The sequence below is a fragment of the Mus musculus genome, chromosome 5, assembly GCF_000001635.26.
Source record: "Mus musculus strain C57BL/6J chromosome 5, GRCm38.p6 C57BL/6J".
Lineage (NCBI taxonomy): Eukaryota > Metazoa > Chordata > Mammalia > Rodentia > Muridae > Mus > Mus musculus.
Window position 1 is genome coordinate 48,887,709 of NC_000071.6, and position 17,976 is coordinate 48,905,684.

Here is a 17,976-nt window from a genome sequence, read left to right on the forward strand (position 1 = left end):
AATACAGTATAAAATTCATGAAAGAAACTGCCCATGCAGATCAGGACAAATTTGCATACAAGTAATAATGGAAAAAGAATACTGAACATTTCTTAGAGGTTAGCAGCCTTTAGAAGAACCAAAAACAAGTTATTATCTCAGAGGTGAATATTTATTCTTCTGAAAAAAAAATCAAATACTGTAGTAGCCATCATCACAAAACCAAGAATCAATACTCTGTACATAGAGTAAAAAAAAAACCACACCTCTAGCATAAAGTAAGATTTAACTAGTCCCTCCAAAGAGCTAGGAATTCTGATAATGTCCAGGAAGCTTGCAGTCTCAAAGAGAGGAAAAAACCATAAAATCCAGCACAACAAATGGGATGTCCCAGCCATAGCCATCAGGTAAAACTACAGCAGTGCACACACAGAAGTCAAACCAAGTTACCCATTTCATGAAAATACACAAAATATAGTCAATCTAAAAGGCACTGACCATTTCCAAAATGTAGACATTTTTTTCTCACTTTGAAACTACTAAACATTTCCTTCAGAAAGGGCCACAATATGCATTCTGCAAAGTTCCATTAAAATTACTTTAATAAACCTTGCTTCCCACCCCTCCCCCTCCTTCCAATGAGTTAGTTATAAATGTAGGTTTCTGGTAACCTACATCAGTGTGACACACTTATTTTAATCTGATGTTTGCTATTTGTAAAGGTAATCATATTTATGTCACATTGTGGCAGCCTTCTTGGGAGAATTAGATTTTCTGAAGATGTGAAGCCTTTGCTAATATTCTTTATGTTTATTCAACTTCAGAACTTCGAGTGAGCACAACACAGCAACACTGTCCAGCACCAGCAGGAGATGGTTTTAAAAACTGCACTGCCAACTTTTGAGAAACAATGACTGGCTGAACAAAAACATATCTCCACTCTGAGTGATAAGAATATAATACTTGAAATTTACTCAGATTCTTGGAGACACACTCGGTCCATGCAGAGCTACAAGCAAAGAACACACCTTGCTTTTTAAGGGAGAGACAGTTCTTAAGAATGAAGGATCAGTCTCCAGTGAACGTAAATATCAACACTTGCAAAGCCACAGCTTGTTTAGAATCCATGTTACAATCGATCACAGGAGTTGGAGACTCACTTCTCACTAGAGTCTCGGTGAGATTGTAAAACAGATAACATTGACACCCCTGCAGAAAAACCTCATGAGAACGCTTGTTCCTCAGCCTTAAGCCATAGAATTTGTACATGCATATTCTCTCTGAACACAAGTGCGTCCCATAACATACACAAATAGCATTTGCTGTTAGAATGGAAAGAGGATAATATACACACAACTCTAACAGAAATAACAGAGACTAAAAGCTCTGAATATAAGCTGACACATATTATCGACCCTTTATTTTCTCAGTTTTGATTCGGATTCAAAGTGCTTCTCACAGTGTTACAGCATTCTTCTGCTGCAAAAACATTACTGCAACTTGCCAAAAGTTTATTTTGGTAATCTCCCTTACCCGGAGAAACCTGCTTTTCTGCATGTCCACCCCAGAATAACATTTCTCGGGTTCGCATTTCAGGTGCCTCTAACATTCCCTTAAAGAATTTTTTTTTTAATTGCAAAACAGGATTTTTACAAGTGACTGAAAAGCACTCCCTTACCTTCTAAACCTGCTTCAATCAGCCCAAACTGTTCCAATAATTTAACAAAAAGCACAATGACGATCAGAACTGCTATCATTTCAAGCCCCTCCAAGTTCATGGTCAGCTAGGTCATGGTCCAGCCACAGCCACTGAGAAGCGCTCCTCACCCTGGCTTTCTTTGTAAAGCCATTAAACTACATTAAGAAGGCTACAGCTGGAGAAGGGAGGAGGAGAGCGGTAGAGAGGAGGGAGAGGGAAAGGAGAGAGAGGAGAGAGGAGAGAGAGAGGGAAAGAGAGGGGCAGAGAGAGAGGAGGGAGAGGAGGGAGAGAGATGAGGAATAGGAGAGAGAGAGAGAGAGAGAGAGAGAGAGAGAGAGAGAGAGAGAGAGAGAGAGAGAGAACAAGCGTTCATCCTGTTTGTTATATCCAAGGCCAGAAGTGGCATCCCAATAAAGTCGAGCCTGTCAGAATTATCAGCGTCCTTGTTATCACTCTTCCACAAGGAGACAACCGGGCATGAAGTAGTAGCGCTCAGATCTCAGAAAACCAAGGATGTCTCCAAGAAGGTCCGGAACAAGCCTGGCGAACAACAGAAGCGGCGCCCCCAGGACTCCACACCTCACCCGCCAGTGGATTCTCAGGGCTGGTCAGTTGCCTTGGAAACAGTGGAAGCGAAGCTGGACTCCTGCTGCAGACAGGACCTGAGAACCTTGTCCTGAGCAGCCAGGAAAAAGAACCGCCTGACCCGCCCACAGGCATGGCAGCTTGCATTCAGCCCTTTCTGAATGTGCTTTACTCTTCAGATAAAACAAAAGTGTGTGTTTTATCCCGATGAGTGCGGAAAGGAATGAGATGAAGATTCCCTCTCGGCGTGGATCGTTATGGATCTGTTCTTTTCAATGAGTTGCTTTATTGCAATGCTCAAGTGTCTTACTCACTTTGAACTAAAATTGTTTGAGTACTGACTAGTATTTCAAAGTTTGCGATGCTCACAAATATTCTCAATGTTTGCAGCTATTTTAGCGGTTACCCTCTTCCGCACCAGCTTCTCTTTCGACATATCAAATATGCATTTGCAGTGTTTACCTTGCGTGCTTGTTGAAAGTGGTTGAGATAAGTTCGCTGCTATAAAAAGTTTGAGAAGGAAAAGAAAATTGAAGCAAGCATTCTTTGGAATTTCTATATCTTATACATGCTTTTCCCCTCTATATATTATCTAAATAGGTAGATCAGACCCAAAATAAAGAACTGGACTGAAGCAAAACAAAACACGTGAAAACTAACAACAGAACCCAGGATAGAAATCAACTCAGAGGTCCCACTACAGTCTCCTACTGCATAAACTAGCAATCTGGGGACCAAAAAGAGCAAGAGACTAAGTGACATTACAAGTTCAGTTGGGATGATTAGGCATACAAACTTCAAAGCCAATAAACCTGGATTGAGATTTCAAACCTCCTCTGTCATGTGGACCTTGCTTCATTACATCATGCCTTGGTGTCCACATTGAAAATAGGGACATGATAACAAGACCAAGGTCATGAGTTTGTTTTGAAAATTAACTGAAATAATTTCCAGAGTAAGAGGATCTATTTGCTTAGTGGTACTAGCTCCTGTCTTGTCATAACTATTCCATATTCTATTTATATTTCTGAGGGTAGCTAGAGTACTTCCTCTAAGACTCAGTTTTCTTACTCAAAAATTTCACACGGCTTCTAATTGATGCACTAAATAAAGCCCAAGTTTCTGTGTACAGACTCCTGGTGGTGTCTTTACACTTAGGTACCATCCTGGGGGTTGCTTTTCAATGTTTCTATTTTCATCCAGGCTATATACATGATAGCTTTGTTCCTTCTCTAAAATGTATCCTGGAATTCTTTATACCCAGGGCTTTTTTTTTTTTAATACCACTTCACCCCTTTTTCTGAAGGAAAGGAAACCGAATAAATAAACAAAACAAAATAAAACCACTTCATCATCTCTGCTTGTCATGTTCGCCAGATTATTTTGTGGAAATTAAAAAATGAGTATCGGATGTAATCTTTTCCTTATGTGTGCCTGTTTGGTGCTACTTTTAATGTTTATGTTAATTATTAGACATTGTCCAGCCTCACTGTATTGTATCACAGGTACTTGGATGTGTTTTCTTTTCCAGTAAAAGATGAACTTTGAGAGGATATAAGTCATGACTTCATTGCCTAACTTGACAATGCTCCCAGATGCTGAAATTCCTTTTAGGACCCTCCTCCTCACTTCAAAGATGTTTATTATTCTCATCACCATACATTAAGCAACTACTGAATTCTCGATGTTTTACATACACTGATTTCTGCTAGCCTCTCTGATAGTAGGTATAATTAGACAGCATTTTCAGGAGACCATAAAGTCAGAGAGAACTTACTAAGCAGTAGGCTTAAGGTCATAACCCTTGTAAATGGCAAGACTAAGTTTCAAACTCAGGTTCATTTATTGCAGACTTCTATGTAGCCCTCTTATCCCACATAACTTTAAAAGCATTAGAAATTCAAACATTAGCACACGTTTTTATTAGCCTAAGATAAAGGTTATATTCAAAATGACCCTTTTTAAATTGTTTGGTGACATTCTAATTAATCTTCTAGCCCCAGTAAATTTAGAAGTTAAAATATTACTGAACTCGTAGCTGAATTCATGGATCTTGCTTCCTGGTGACTTGCAGGAATATTATTTTGCTTGTGTCTCTACTACAATGAAATATGTAAAGCTCCTTTGATTCCACCATAGACAAATGTCTCTGGTCAGTTCCTTTGCTCTTCTATAAAGATGATATTCATAGGTTGAGAAATGTTTTTATGTAGAAAGCTTAGGTAAAGGACTAGAAAGGAGAAAGACTTTCTGCTCAGTCTTAGTGTCATGAGGGAAGACCCTTTGGTGCCCTATATGGCCTTTCCACGTCTTTCCAGTTTCTAGTTCTTATTTAAGCCTCATGGTCTCAAACCTTTGTATTAGATTATACCTTTGCTAGAATGTTTATCCCAGATCTTCTTCTGACTAAGAGACTTTATTTATGCTTTGAGACTAAAATCTCCATAAGAGAGATGCCCTTCCTTATCCACACTACTTGATTCAATTTACCTCTTCCTAGTGCTGGAATCAGGACTCAGTCTATATCACTTTTATCTAAGTTATTGGTATCAGGAAACATGCATGTTTGTTTATTTGCTTATCAAATATCACTACTCCAAATCTCTAGAACGTCAGCTGCTATTGATAAAGGTAGAGATTCTTATGTGTTGCATTCCTGATGGGGGCACCCAGTTTGAGTATCTGGCACTGTAAAGGCTGAATATGGTAGAATGAGAGTTCTGCCTAATACTCTAGCCTTCCCTAAAAAGCCATCTGTTCTCTCACTGATCTTGTAGAACCCAGTTGTCCATGATATAGCATGCTGACTCTGCCTGGGGACCCTGTGAGATTTCTGTACCTCCTACCTATAGGGTTTCTTACTCCAAGGCACTGAAGGATCCAATCACACCAAGGCAAATTCTCAGGACCTTTCTTTATAGGATAAACCATGAGCACTGCAACTTGAAATATCTTCACTGTGTTCAGTCCCAAAGGTTTAATATGAATATGATTTGTAGTTTCGACAATGTGACCAATGGAAAGCAATGACAAGAATGAGTCCAAGAAGTCTTCCTATCCAACATATCTGAAAATCAGTGCCATGTAAGGTGAGAAGTAGCTTGGATGAGATCCATTCCTGTCCTTTAATTTTCACCTAGAAGAACAGTGCATCATAAATAGGAAAAGTGGCTTAGCTGTATGCATAGCTCTTAGCTTCAAGTTAAAAAGCTTGAATCCAATCTAACACATTCATCATTTGTCTCAGATTTCTATATTTCTTCCAGCATCACCTCTTGTAAAGAGAAACATTAGTTGCACCCAATATACACAGAAGAGAAACTGACCTCGCTCCAGGCAGAGCCAATATTTGTCTTCCCCAGATGGAGTGGAAAGATAAGGGGTGATACTATTTGCAAATGACACATAGGCTGTGTGAGCCTATAATTCGCCCAACCACAGGCTAAGCATATAGACTGGGCCATACTTACACTGGTTTTGAGACGAGTAAGATCATCACTGTCATCTTGTAAGAAGAGAGAGAGCCTTTGGAAAAGTGAGTGAATTTCTCCAAGTAAGAATCCAGTGAAGCTTATAGTTTAGTACTTAGTGTCACATTATTTTCTCCTTACAGCCTAAAGTGTCCAGCCATGCATGAAGCACCCAATACAAGAAACATCAAGAGTGAAGGAGCTAAAATCTTATTGTGGCCTTTTAAAGATCTCTTGCAATTTTTGAGTAAGATTTCAGATCTGAGAAATTTCTATGCACCCCATTCTAGGTAAGCATGCTATGGTATAAGTCAAAGGGGATGATTATGATATAGCTTTAAAAACTGATTTGTGGTCCTGCAAAGATAGCTTGATCAGTAAAGTAAGAGTTCGATATCAGGATCCATTTTATAGAGGAGTGGCATCGGTAATCCCAGTGGTGGCAAGTTAGAGACAGGAAACTCCTTCCCAGGGACTTGTTTTCCTGCCTGTTTTTGCAGATTGGCAAAGTCTGGGTTTAGTTAGAGACCATTTTGAAAACCTAAGGTAGACTATGATTGAGAAAAAAAAAACCTGGTATCTTCCTCCGCACATGTACATCCATTTGCACATATAGCTTCTCCAATGTATAAACACAAGTATACACATGTAATCTACATGTAGCTCTGGAGAGCAAGTAGCGACTAAAAGCTAAAGTTTGAGCAGATTTCAGCTCCTAAAAAGGCTTTATACATGATATATGCTTAAGAAGGAAATAAGGTGTACAAAAGGCCGATGCAAGTTTTCCAGTTAATTTTTTTTTCTTTACAATGCAACTTTCAGAAGACTTGCTCAGAGCCCAAGGCAACAGTGAGGTTTTCCTTTGCCTGTCACCAGAAATAAATGAGCACATTTAATTAAAGGTATTCTTATTATTGCAATTCTATCCCCATATATCCCTATAGTGCAGTTTATTCAAAATCACCAGTTACTGGCAGTAATAAATATTTCTGCTTCATTTTCAGCTATATGATTTTGGAAGAAAAAAAAAAGGACCATTGTTTTCTTATAAAATGAGGTGAAAAGTTCCACTTTTATGAACTAAGATAGGAAAAAGGGATCCTCCAGAGAAATACCAATCAACTTTGTGATTGACTCTTGCTTGTGCCAGAATGTCTATGATCAAAAGCTCAAGTGACAGTATATGCTCGAGAATATGGGACCGGGGAAATAGTCCACTATTCCCAGTGGGAGTGCAAACTCGTGCAACTGCACTTTGGAAATCAATTTGGAGGTTTCTGAGAAAACTTGGAATAGATCTACCTCAAGACCCAAGTATATCACTCCTGGACATAGTCTCAGAAGATGTTTCACCAGAACACTTTACCTAGGACCCTTACCTAACTGTGTTCATAGTTGCTTTATTCATAATAGCTAAAAAAGGAAACAACCTAGATGGCCCTCAGCCAAAGAATGGAAAAAGAAAATGTGATACATTAAGACTATAGAATACCATTCACCTGTTAAAAACAAGGAAACCATGAAATCTGGAGACAAATGGATGGAACTAGAAACTATCATCCTGAGTGAGGTAACCCAAACCAGAAAGACACATATGGCATTTACTCATGTATAAGTGGATATTAACCATAAAGTACAGGATAACCATGCTATAAACCACAGACCTGAGAGTAATAGCCAGAACACTCAGTTATATATTCTACAGAAACTACATAACAAGGAACAATGCTTGAATTTCACTTGGAGGAGGAAATAAAATAGGTATCAGAGGTAGATGACAAGAGGGAAATAGGAGTAGGGATGTGGAGGGGACAGATGGCAAGAAATGTGGGAGGACAGAGGAATAGAGAACTTGGAGAGGCAGCTGAAATTGGTGGAGGTGGTGGATCTCTGGGACTAGTCAGAAATGTAGGACAAGGAAATTCCCAGGAATGTATGAGGGTGTCCCTAGCTAAGACTCCTAGCACTATGGGTTATGGAACCTAAAATGACCACCTTCTATAACTAGGCAATGCTTCTAATGGAAGAGTGGGGGTACCAATGTACCCACAAAACTTTCTACCCAAAACCCTCCTACAAGACAAGCAAGGGTAGAGGTAGAGCAGAAATTGAGGGAATAGCCAACCAGAATCTGGCAGAACTTGAGATCAATATCATGAGATAAAACCAATCCCTGACACTATCAACAATATTCTGATATGCTTGTAGACAGTTATACCTGGCATAACTCTACTCTGATATGCTTCACCCAGTAACTAATGGAAACACATGCAGAGACTCAGAGGCAAATATTCGGCAGAGCTCTGGAAATTTTTTGGAAGATGGGGAGGAAGGATTGAAGGACCAGAGAAGTGAAGGACACCATAAGAAACCCTATAGAATCTACTAACTTGGGCCCATAGGGATTCAAAAAGACTGAACCACCAAGAGAGGGGCATGCATGGGACTGATCTAAGCCTCCTACACATATCTATCAGATATTGTAGCTTGGACTGTATGTGAGTTCCCTAACAACTAGAGCAGCAAGGGCAGACTGTGACTCTTTTGCCTGCCTTTGGATCCTTTTCCCCAACTGAGCTGCCTCCTCTAAGAGGAGATGTGCCTAGTCCTCCTGCAACTTAATATGCCAAGGCAGGTTGATACACATGAAAGGCTTCTCCTCTCTAAAGAGAAAGGGAGGGAGATGGGGAGGTGAGTGAGAGAGATAAACTGGGAGGAGAGGAGGGGAGAGGACTCTGTAATATGTATATTAAATAAATAAATAAATAAATAAATAAATAATAAAAAATAAAATAAAAGAAAGGACTCACTCTGTTTTTTGGGGGTTGCTCACTCTTTTGTTGTTGTTTTTTCCTCTTCTAGGTGGGTATGGTACTAACAAACACAACATAAAAGCAATAAGGTTTCTCTATATTCTTGTTTCAGAGTCCTAGTTACTTGGACTGAGCAAAAACTAAGCCTCTCTCAATATGTTCATGATTATACATTGTTTACTCATTTGTTAAATGTGTTATCTGGGTACTACATATGATAAGGGTCATAAAATTTCTATCCTTGGTATTTGCATAGCTTGCAATCCATTAAAATGAAATTGAAACTCTAAATAATGTGTGTAGAGTAACCACTGTCCCATAGGTTGGTAGAGATACTCACACTGAAGTCTCTTGCAAGCCCTATGAATAAGTGTAAGTATTACATCCTTATAAGGGTAAAGTGAAGAACAAAGAATGTGTTGGGTTAGAGTAGGGACCCACCTAAGGATTTATCTAGGTCTGACTCCAGAGATCTTAAGTTTATGTTGTGTTAGTTGCAATTATTTTGTACTTGCAGTCTGAAGCAGCAGGGGGTAACAGCCTTTAGAAAGTACCACCAGAAATGGGGAGCCCATGGAGGAGTTAGTGCCAGTGCAAGAGCTCAGACTAGATCCAAATCCAGATGTACAGAATTATCTGAAGGTTTTACTGGTTGAGTGGGTGAATGGCAAGAGTAATTTATATTACATGAACAGTGGAGGAGAAAATTAGTCTTGCTAGAGAATTCACTCAGAGCCTGAAAAAGCTAATGTAATCCAGACCCCTTGCCTAGGTGCTCTCTGGGTGTTATGTTCTCCCACTTATTGGGCAATGACCCATTCTGACACACAGAGCATCAGTGGGAACATATGTGATCTACAAGATGCGGGGCTAAGGCTTTCACTACATAAGTGCAAGATGTATTTGATCCTACAAAATAAACTGAAAAAAAAATACACAAGACATTAAATGAAACATACATTTCAACATATTTGAAGAGATGGTGGTCTACATTTATGGACCTAGCACTAGAAAAGGGAGGATGCTGGAATTCCAGAGACCTCACTGTGTTGGGAGCCCTGTGATTGTGCAGTGAGGGAAATACAAGGCCCTCAGAACAGAAACTGCCTCATTGTAAATGCTCAGTGAAGGGTGGTTATACTTCCTTTCTTTCTTTCTTCTTTTCTTTCTTTTCTTTTTTAACTGTTTATTGAACCTTTTTATACCCTGATGGCTCTTCTAATTGCTTTATATCATTTATCTCAATTAAACCAGAAAACTCAATGAGTTGAGCACTAACACTGTTCCCAACTCCTGTACAGACAAGAAAGAAAGAGGTATCATCAGTAGAGCTGGAACTCTGAAGAAAATGTCTTGTTTTTGCAAGCTCATAAGATTTACCATCATTTCCAACAGAGCCATATGAGAAGAATTTGCAGTGTCACATACAGAGAAACATTAGGTGCTGCTGGCAAGATGATTTAATGGGTGAAGTGATTGAAGAACCCATATAAAACTGTACATTTGTAATCCCAGTACTCCTCCTGCAAGGTGGAAGCTGAGACAGGAGAAATCCAGGAAGACCATGAATCAGCTATCCTGGCTGAACGAACAGAAAACAACAGAGAGATCCTGTTTCAAACAAGGTGAAAGACAAGGACTGAGAACAGAGAATATTTTATGATCTCCATTGAAATACCATAGAACATGTGTGCCTACATTCACACATATGCAAAACACACAGCACAGAGATGAAGTACCCTCAGTTGCCATCTTCACAGTCTGATTTTCAGGACGACATCACACCCTCAGTGGAGAGGAAGCAGTCACACTATGCCTAGGTTTCAACAGGCTGCCTTGCCTCGAGGAACAAGCACAGTGACAGAGACACACAGAGATATCATTTAATGCACCCTTATTTCAATGAAGGTAGATGGGATCAATGAACACCATAGCAAGACTAGTGCATTAACAAATGAGAATTTAAGTGGAAACACACAAATGTTTGTATGGATCAAAATTCCATAGGGATCCTCCTAAAGATGAATCTCCAGGCTGTTCCTAGGGATTCCTAGTTAGTAGGTCTTATTTAGAGCTTGGGAGTCTTCATTTTATCACCTCTTAGCACAGGATCTCTATTGGCCACACAATAAAAAGCACTGCCTTAAATTCTGGAATATCCTCAACTGTATAAAAGAAACCAGACTCCAGGATGATCTTCCCCCAGGGCTCATCAAAACCTAGCAGGGTCACACTTTTTGCAAACACAGCATGGTTAAGAATGGGTGAGGAGGGGACCTCCCATTAGCTTCTCAAAGTTCTCCTGGAAGTTTTAGGTTTTTGTCAGAGAGGAAAGTAATTTTTCTCACTAATTTATTTACTTTACATCTTAATATGAGCCTCCCCTCCTGCTTCTCACAGTCCCTCCATTTCACCTCCCTTCCCCTAGGCCTCCCTCTCTTTCTCCTCAGAGAAGAGAGAACCCCCATGGATATCAACCCATCATGGCATGTCAAGTTGTAGAACTGGGCACATCTTTTTCTATTGAGGCTAGACAAGGTCACCCAGTGAGGGGAAATTAATCCAAAGGCAGGCAACAGCATCAGAGACAGCCCCTGTCCCTGCTATTAGAGGTCCCACATGAGGACCAAGCTACACATCTGTTACATATGTGTAGGAGGTCTAGTTCTGTACCATGCATGCTCTCTGGTTGGTGATTTTGTCTCTGTGAGCCCCTGTGGGCCCAGGCTAGTTTCTTCTGTAGGTTCTCTTGTGGTGTCCTTGACCTCTTTCTTCCCCAAAGAGAAAAGATTTTTAAGACTTGTTTATAAACTGACATGAATTTCTTTTTTTATACTTAAAGACATTTTGATCCCTGTATTTGTGACAGATTTATGTCGCTAATGAGACTCAGACATAAACTTCAATGAAGTAGAGTCTATAGCCCACAGCTTTCTGCTTGGCTCCACACTCTGTCTCCAGCTTGGGTCTGTCTGTAGTACATTTACACTATATCTTAGAATGGGAGTTGTTAACTAAGGGCCAGTAGTAGTGTACAGACATCTTAATATTAGTTCATTCACCAAGTATAGTGACTAAATCACAATCAAGGAATGCAAATATTTGGAAGTGAGATGCTGATTTATACTGAGTAGATAATTCTATTTTAGAACTAATAAAAAACAAACCAGCAGCCACAGTGACCCTGTCCCCATTATCCCACAAGAGCTAATCTTTATCTAAATCGATACAATAAAACAAACAAAAGTTATCTGATACATAATTCATTTATCATGAACTCATGTCAAGTTCAAATAATTGAAACAAGATTATTTATGGGACTGTTAAACCCAGGAACAATTTTTGCAGAGTTTAGCTCTGCTTAATGGCACTCTGAGTTGCAGATATATATTTTGTCAGATTTCATTTCAAATATTCTCCCTTCTAACCAATTATTCCACATTACAGCTGACATGCCATCCTTCTGCCTAGTAATAGGGTATTAAATTGTTTATTCTTTTATGGTAGCTAAGGAATACAAATTATGAAAAGTAATATATAACAAATCTCATGACAATTCTTCATATTGCATATGTCTTGTACTTTAATTACTAACAACTCTAACTTAATCACTTGATAATAAACTCAATTTTCAACAAGAATATTTTCTGTAATAACCATGAAATATTATATCAAGCTAAAATTACATTTAAATAATAGATATGTGTTGATTTGAGAAATGTATACAAGATATGGCATTAGTAAGGCCACACTGAAAAGAAAATATATAATCAATGAAAAGAAAAGAGACTGGCAGTGTTAACATGGGTGAATTACATGGCATGATATACAAACTTTATCACACCTAAAGCCAGGCACATATGAAAACACTTTTGGAAATTTGTCAAACGAATTCAGTCAGGCATGATCCACTGGTTTGTAAATCAAGAGTGGCACTCTAAGCTATGGTACTGTCTCACATTGTTTCTATATTTAATTAATTTTTACTTTTTCAAGTTAGCATAAAAATCAATGGTTTTCCTTTTAGTGTTTTTGAGCATATAAGCCATTATGTTTTATTATTTCTACATATCAGAGGTCTTATCCTAAGAAACACAACATTAAATATATAATCATTTTAGGAACATTATAAAACATACTGACACAGGAATGTGTTTCTTGTGTTCTATACTCTCTAGTGGCAAAAATCTCTCCCATGCTTCACTACTCTCTGACCATAGTTCAGGGCTTCTTCATTAGGTCAGAGTCACTTGTGGTATCATCCATTTTGGGTAAGTCAGATTTAATTAATTTGGAACCTGGGCTACATCTGTGGAATTTCTCTTATCATAAGTTTTTCACTAGTGACACTCTAACGTAGTCACTACTGCTACTCACATTAAAGGAATAAGGATTATACAGTTTTTTTTTTTACACCATTAGCATTCTGGTTAGCAACATATGTTTCTGATGGAACTGCCAAGTGACATACTATGTGTTCTATGGTGGTGGAATATAAAGAGATTTTTTTAATGTGCTTTAAAAGACAAAGCAAAACAAAAACATCCAGGAGGATGGCTAGAAGGCAGCTTTTAGCTAATGGGCATTTTGCTCCTGGAATTCACAAGAAACAACACAGAAATTTGATAACTCCCACAATGGAGGCTGCCAACAACTAGTCATGACATAGAGATGAGATTGGTGAACTATAGGTACTGGAAGCCCAAGTAGACCACTCCAGTACTGGGGTACTCATTAACCAGTGGAAAAAAAGACAGCATTTTCAACAAATGGTTCAACTGGATATTAGCATGTAGAAGAATGCAAATTGATCCATTCTTATCTTCATGTACAAAGCTCAAGTCCAAGTGGATCAAGGACCTCCATATAAAACCAGATACACTGAAAGTAATAGAAGAGAAAGTGGGGAAGAATCTCAAATCCATGGGCACAGGGGAAATTTTCCTGAACAGAACACCAATAGCTTGTACTCTAAGATCAAGAATCGACAAATGGGACATCATAGAATTGCAAAGCTTCTGTAAGGCAAAGGACACTGTTAAAAGGACAAAATGGCAACCAGCAAGTTGGGAGAAGATCCTTACCAACCATACTTCCCATAGAAAGATAATATCTAATCTATACAAAGAACTCAAGAAGTTAGACTCCAGAGAACCAAAGAACCCTATTAAAAATGGGGTACAGAGCTAAACGAAGAATTCTCAGCTGAGGAATACTGAATGGATGAGAAGCACCTAAAGAAATATTCAACATGCTTAGTCATCAGGGAAATGCAAATCAAACAACCTTAAGATTCCACCTCACAACAAATAGAATGGCTAAGATAAAAAAACTCAGGGGACAGGAGATGGTGGCGAGGATGTGGAGAAAGAGGAACACTCCTCCATTGCTAGTGGGATTACAAACTGGTACAATCACTCTGGAAATCAGTCTGGCAGTTCCTCAGAAAATTGAACATAGCACTACCTGAGGACCCAGCTATACCACTCTTGGGCATATAACCAAAAGATGCTCCAACATATAACAAGGACACATGCTCCATTGTGTTCATAGCAGCCTTATTTATAATAGTCAAAAGTTGGGAAGAACCCATATGTCCTTCAATGGAAGAACAGATATAGGAAATGTGGTACATTTACACAGTGGAGTACTACTTTGCTATTAAAAAAGTGAATTCGGGCGCCAGCACATGGTCACCTTTGGCGAGGAGTCAGTGGACACCCCCACAGTGCCTAGAGGACTCTCCATGTGATCTTAGAATCACTGGTGAGTGGAATACAACATCAGTTGCTATACAATTGTGACAGGCCTGTGGCAGCAGTAACAAGGACACCAGAGACCAGATCTAATGACCAGAGGCTCAGGTTCCTTTTGATCAGTTCTGGTTTACCTTGATTTCGAACAGACCAGACAGCTCCACAGTCCTCAAAGGAGACACCATTTCTAGGCACTGTAACACACCCAGGATCTTAGGACAACAGGATCCCAGGATAACAGGAGCAGGGTCACAGCAGTATTTCAGGGTCTCAGAAGAGCTTGACTGACAAGAACTCTGACACATCCAGAATCTGAGGTTCACAGGAGCCCACAATCAAAGGATCACAGAGAAAGCTCTGAGGAGTCCTGAAAATCAACTGGGATTATCAGAATGACAGGCTCCAATCAGATATATTGAGAGAAGCAAGCACTTGAGATAATCAGATGGCAGGAGGCAAGCATAAGAACAGAAGCAATGGAAACCAAGGTTACTTGGCATCATCAGAACCAAACACTCACATCATAGCAAGTCATGGATACACCATCACACCACAAAAGCAAGATATGGATATAAAGTCACTTCTCATGATGATGATGGAGGACTTTAAGAAGGAAATACAGGAAAACACAGGTAAAAACCTAGAAGCCTTTAAAGAGGAAACACAAAATACTCTTAGAGAGTTACAGGAAAATACTACTAAATAGGTGATGGAATTGAACAAAACCATCCAGGATCTAAAAATGGAAGTAGAAACAATAAAGAAAACTCAAAGGGTGACAACTCTGGAGATAGAAATCCTAGGAAAGATATCAGGAACCATAGATGCAAGCATCAGCAACAGAATACAAGAGATGAAAGAGAGAATCTCAGGTGCAGAAGATTCCATAGGGAACATGGACACAACAATCAAAGAAAATACAAAATGCAACAAGATCCTAACTCAAAACATCCAGGAAATCCAGAACAAAATGAGAAGACCAAACCTATGAATAATAGGAGTTGATAAGAATGAAGATTTTCAACTTAAAGGGCCAGCAAATATCTTCCACAAAATTATAGAAGAAAACTTCCCATACCTAAAGAAAGAGATGCCTATGAACATACAAGAAGCCTACAGAGCTCCAAATAGACTGGACCAGAAAAGAAATTCCTCCTGACACATAATAATCAGAAAAACAAATGCACTAAATATAGACAGAATATTAAAAGCAGTAACAGAAAAATGTCAAGTGACATATAAATGCAGGCCTATTAGAATGACTCCAGACTTCTCAACAGAGACTATGAAAGCAAGAAGATCCTGGACAGATGTTATACAGACACTAAGAGAACACAAATGACAGCCCAGGCTACTATACCCAGTAAAACTCTCAATTACCATAAATGGAGAAACCAAAGTATTCCATGACAAAACCAAATTCACATAATATCTTTCCACGAATCTAGCCCTTCAAAGGATAATAACAGAAAAACACCAACACAAGGGTGGAAACTATGCCCTACAAAAAGCAAGAAAGTAATCCTTCAACAAGCCTAAAAGAAGACATCCACAAGAACAGAATCCCAACTCTAACAACAAAAATAACAAGAAGCAATAATTACTTTTCCTTAATATCTCTTAATATCAATGGACTCAATTCCCCAATAAAAAGACATAGACTAATAGACTGGCTACACAAACAGGACCCAACATGTTGCTGCTTACAGGAAACAAATCTCAGGGAAAAAGATAGACACTACCTCAGAGTGAAAGGCTGGAAAACAATTTTCCAAGCAAAAGGTCTGAAAAAAACAAGCTGGAGTAGCTATTGTAATATCGAATAAAATCTACTTCCGACCCAAAGTTATAAAGACAAGGAGGGGTACTTCATACTTATCAAAGGTAAAATCTTCCAAGAGGAACTCTCAATTCTGAATATCTATGCTCCAAATACAAGGGCAGCCACATTCATTAAAGAAACTTTAGTAAAGCTCAAAGCACACATTGCACCTCACACAATAAATAGTGGGAGACTTCAACACCCCACTCTCATCAATGGACAGATCCTGGAAACAGAAACTAAACAGAGACACAGTGAAACTAACACAAGTTATGAAACAAATGGATTTAACAAATATCTACAGAACATTTTGCCTTAAAACAAAAGGATATACTTTCTTCTCAGCACCTCATGGTACCTTTTCCAAAAACTGACCATATAATTTGTCAAAAACAGGACTCAAAAGATACAAAAATATTGAAATTGTCACATGCATCCTATCAGATCACCATGGACTAAGTCTAATCTTTAGTAAAAACATAAATAATACAAAGCCAACATTCACGTGGAAATTGAACAATACTCTTCTCAGTGATACCTTGGTCAAGGAAGGAATAAAGAATGAAATTAAAGACTTTTTAGAATTTAATAATGAAGCCACAACATACCCAAACTTAGGGGACACAATGAAGGCAGTCCTAAGAGGAAAACTATTAGCCCTGAGTGCCTCCAAAACGAAACTAGAGAGAGTACACACTAACAGCCTGACAGCACACTTAGAAGCTCTAGAACAAAAGGAAGCAAATTCACAGAAGACAAGTAGACTGCAGGTAATAATCAAACTTAGGGCAGAAATCAACCAAGTGGAAACAAAAAGAACTATACAAAGAATCAACCAAACCAGGAGCTGGTTCTTTGAGAAAATCAACAACATAATTAAACCCTTAGCCAGACTGACTAGAGGGCACATGGACAGTATCCTAATTAACAAAATCAGAAATGAAAAAGGAGACATAACAACAGAACCTGAGGAAATCCAAAACATCATCAGATCCTACTACAAAAGGCTATACTCAACAAAACTGGAAAACCTGAGCGAAATGGACAACTTCCTAGAGAGATACCAGTTACCAAAGTTAAATCAGGATCAGATTAACAATTTTAATAGTCCCTTTTCCCCTAAAGAAATAGAAGCAGTCATCAATAGTCTCCCAACCAAAAAAAAAAAAAAAAAAAAGCCCAGGACCAGGACCAGATGGGTTTAGTGCAGAGTTCTATCAGACATTCAAAGAAGACCTAATTCCAACTCTTCTCAAACTATTCCACAAAATAGAAACAGAAGCTACTCTACCCAATTCATTCTATGAAGCCACAATTACTCTGGTACCTAAACCACACAAAGATCCAACAAAGAAAGAGAACTTCAGACCAATTCCCTTATGACTATCGATGCAAAAATACTCAATAAAATCCTCACAAACTGAATCCAAGAACACATCAACACCCTCATCCATCATTACCAAGTAGGCTTTATCCCAGTGATGCAGGGATGGTTTAATATATCGAAATCCATCAACGCAATCCACTATATAAACAAACTCAAAGACAAAAACCACATGATCATCTCATTAGATGCTGAGAAAGCATTTGACAAAATCCAACACCCTTCATGATAAAAGTTTTGGAAAGATCAGGAATTCAAGGCCCATAGCTAAACACAATAAAAGCAATCTACAGCAAACCAGTAGCCAACATCAAACTAAATGGAGAGTAACTCAAAGCAATCCCACTAAAATCAGGGACTAGACAAGGTTACCCATATCTCCTTACCTATTAATATAATACTTGAAGTTCTAGCCAGAGCAATTCGACAACAAAAGGACATCAAGGGGATACAAATTGGGAAGGAAGA

General features: G+C 38.7%; 1 protein-coding gene across 7 annotated transcripts in view; it reads right to left on the bottom strand.

Moving 5' to 3' along the window:
* Kcnip4 (Kv channel interacting protein 4) overlaps window positions 1-17,976 on the bottom strand; it is a 1,135,620-nt gene that overhangs the window by 498,206 nt on the left and 619,438 nt on the right. The window contains exon 1 of one of the 7 annotated variants that reach the window (NM_030265.3): window positions 1,658-1,849. The exons of 5 other annotated variants lie outside the window; for them this stretch is intronic. In NM_030265.3, the coding sequence (NP_084541.3) occupies window positions 1,658-1,757 (100 nt within the window). In that variant the 5' untranslated portion in view covers window positions 1,758-1,849. Of the gene's footprint in view, window positions 1-1,657; window positions 16,968-17,976 lie in introns of those variants that run through there. One more of the 7 variants, XM_030254919.1, reaches the window with a different exon arrangement.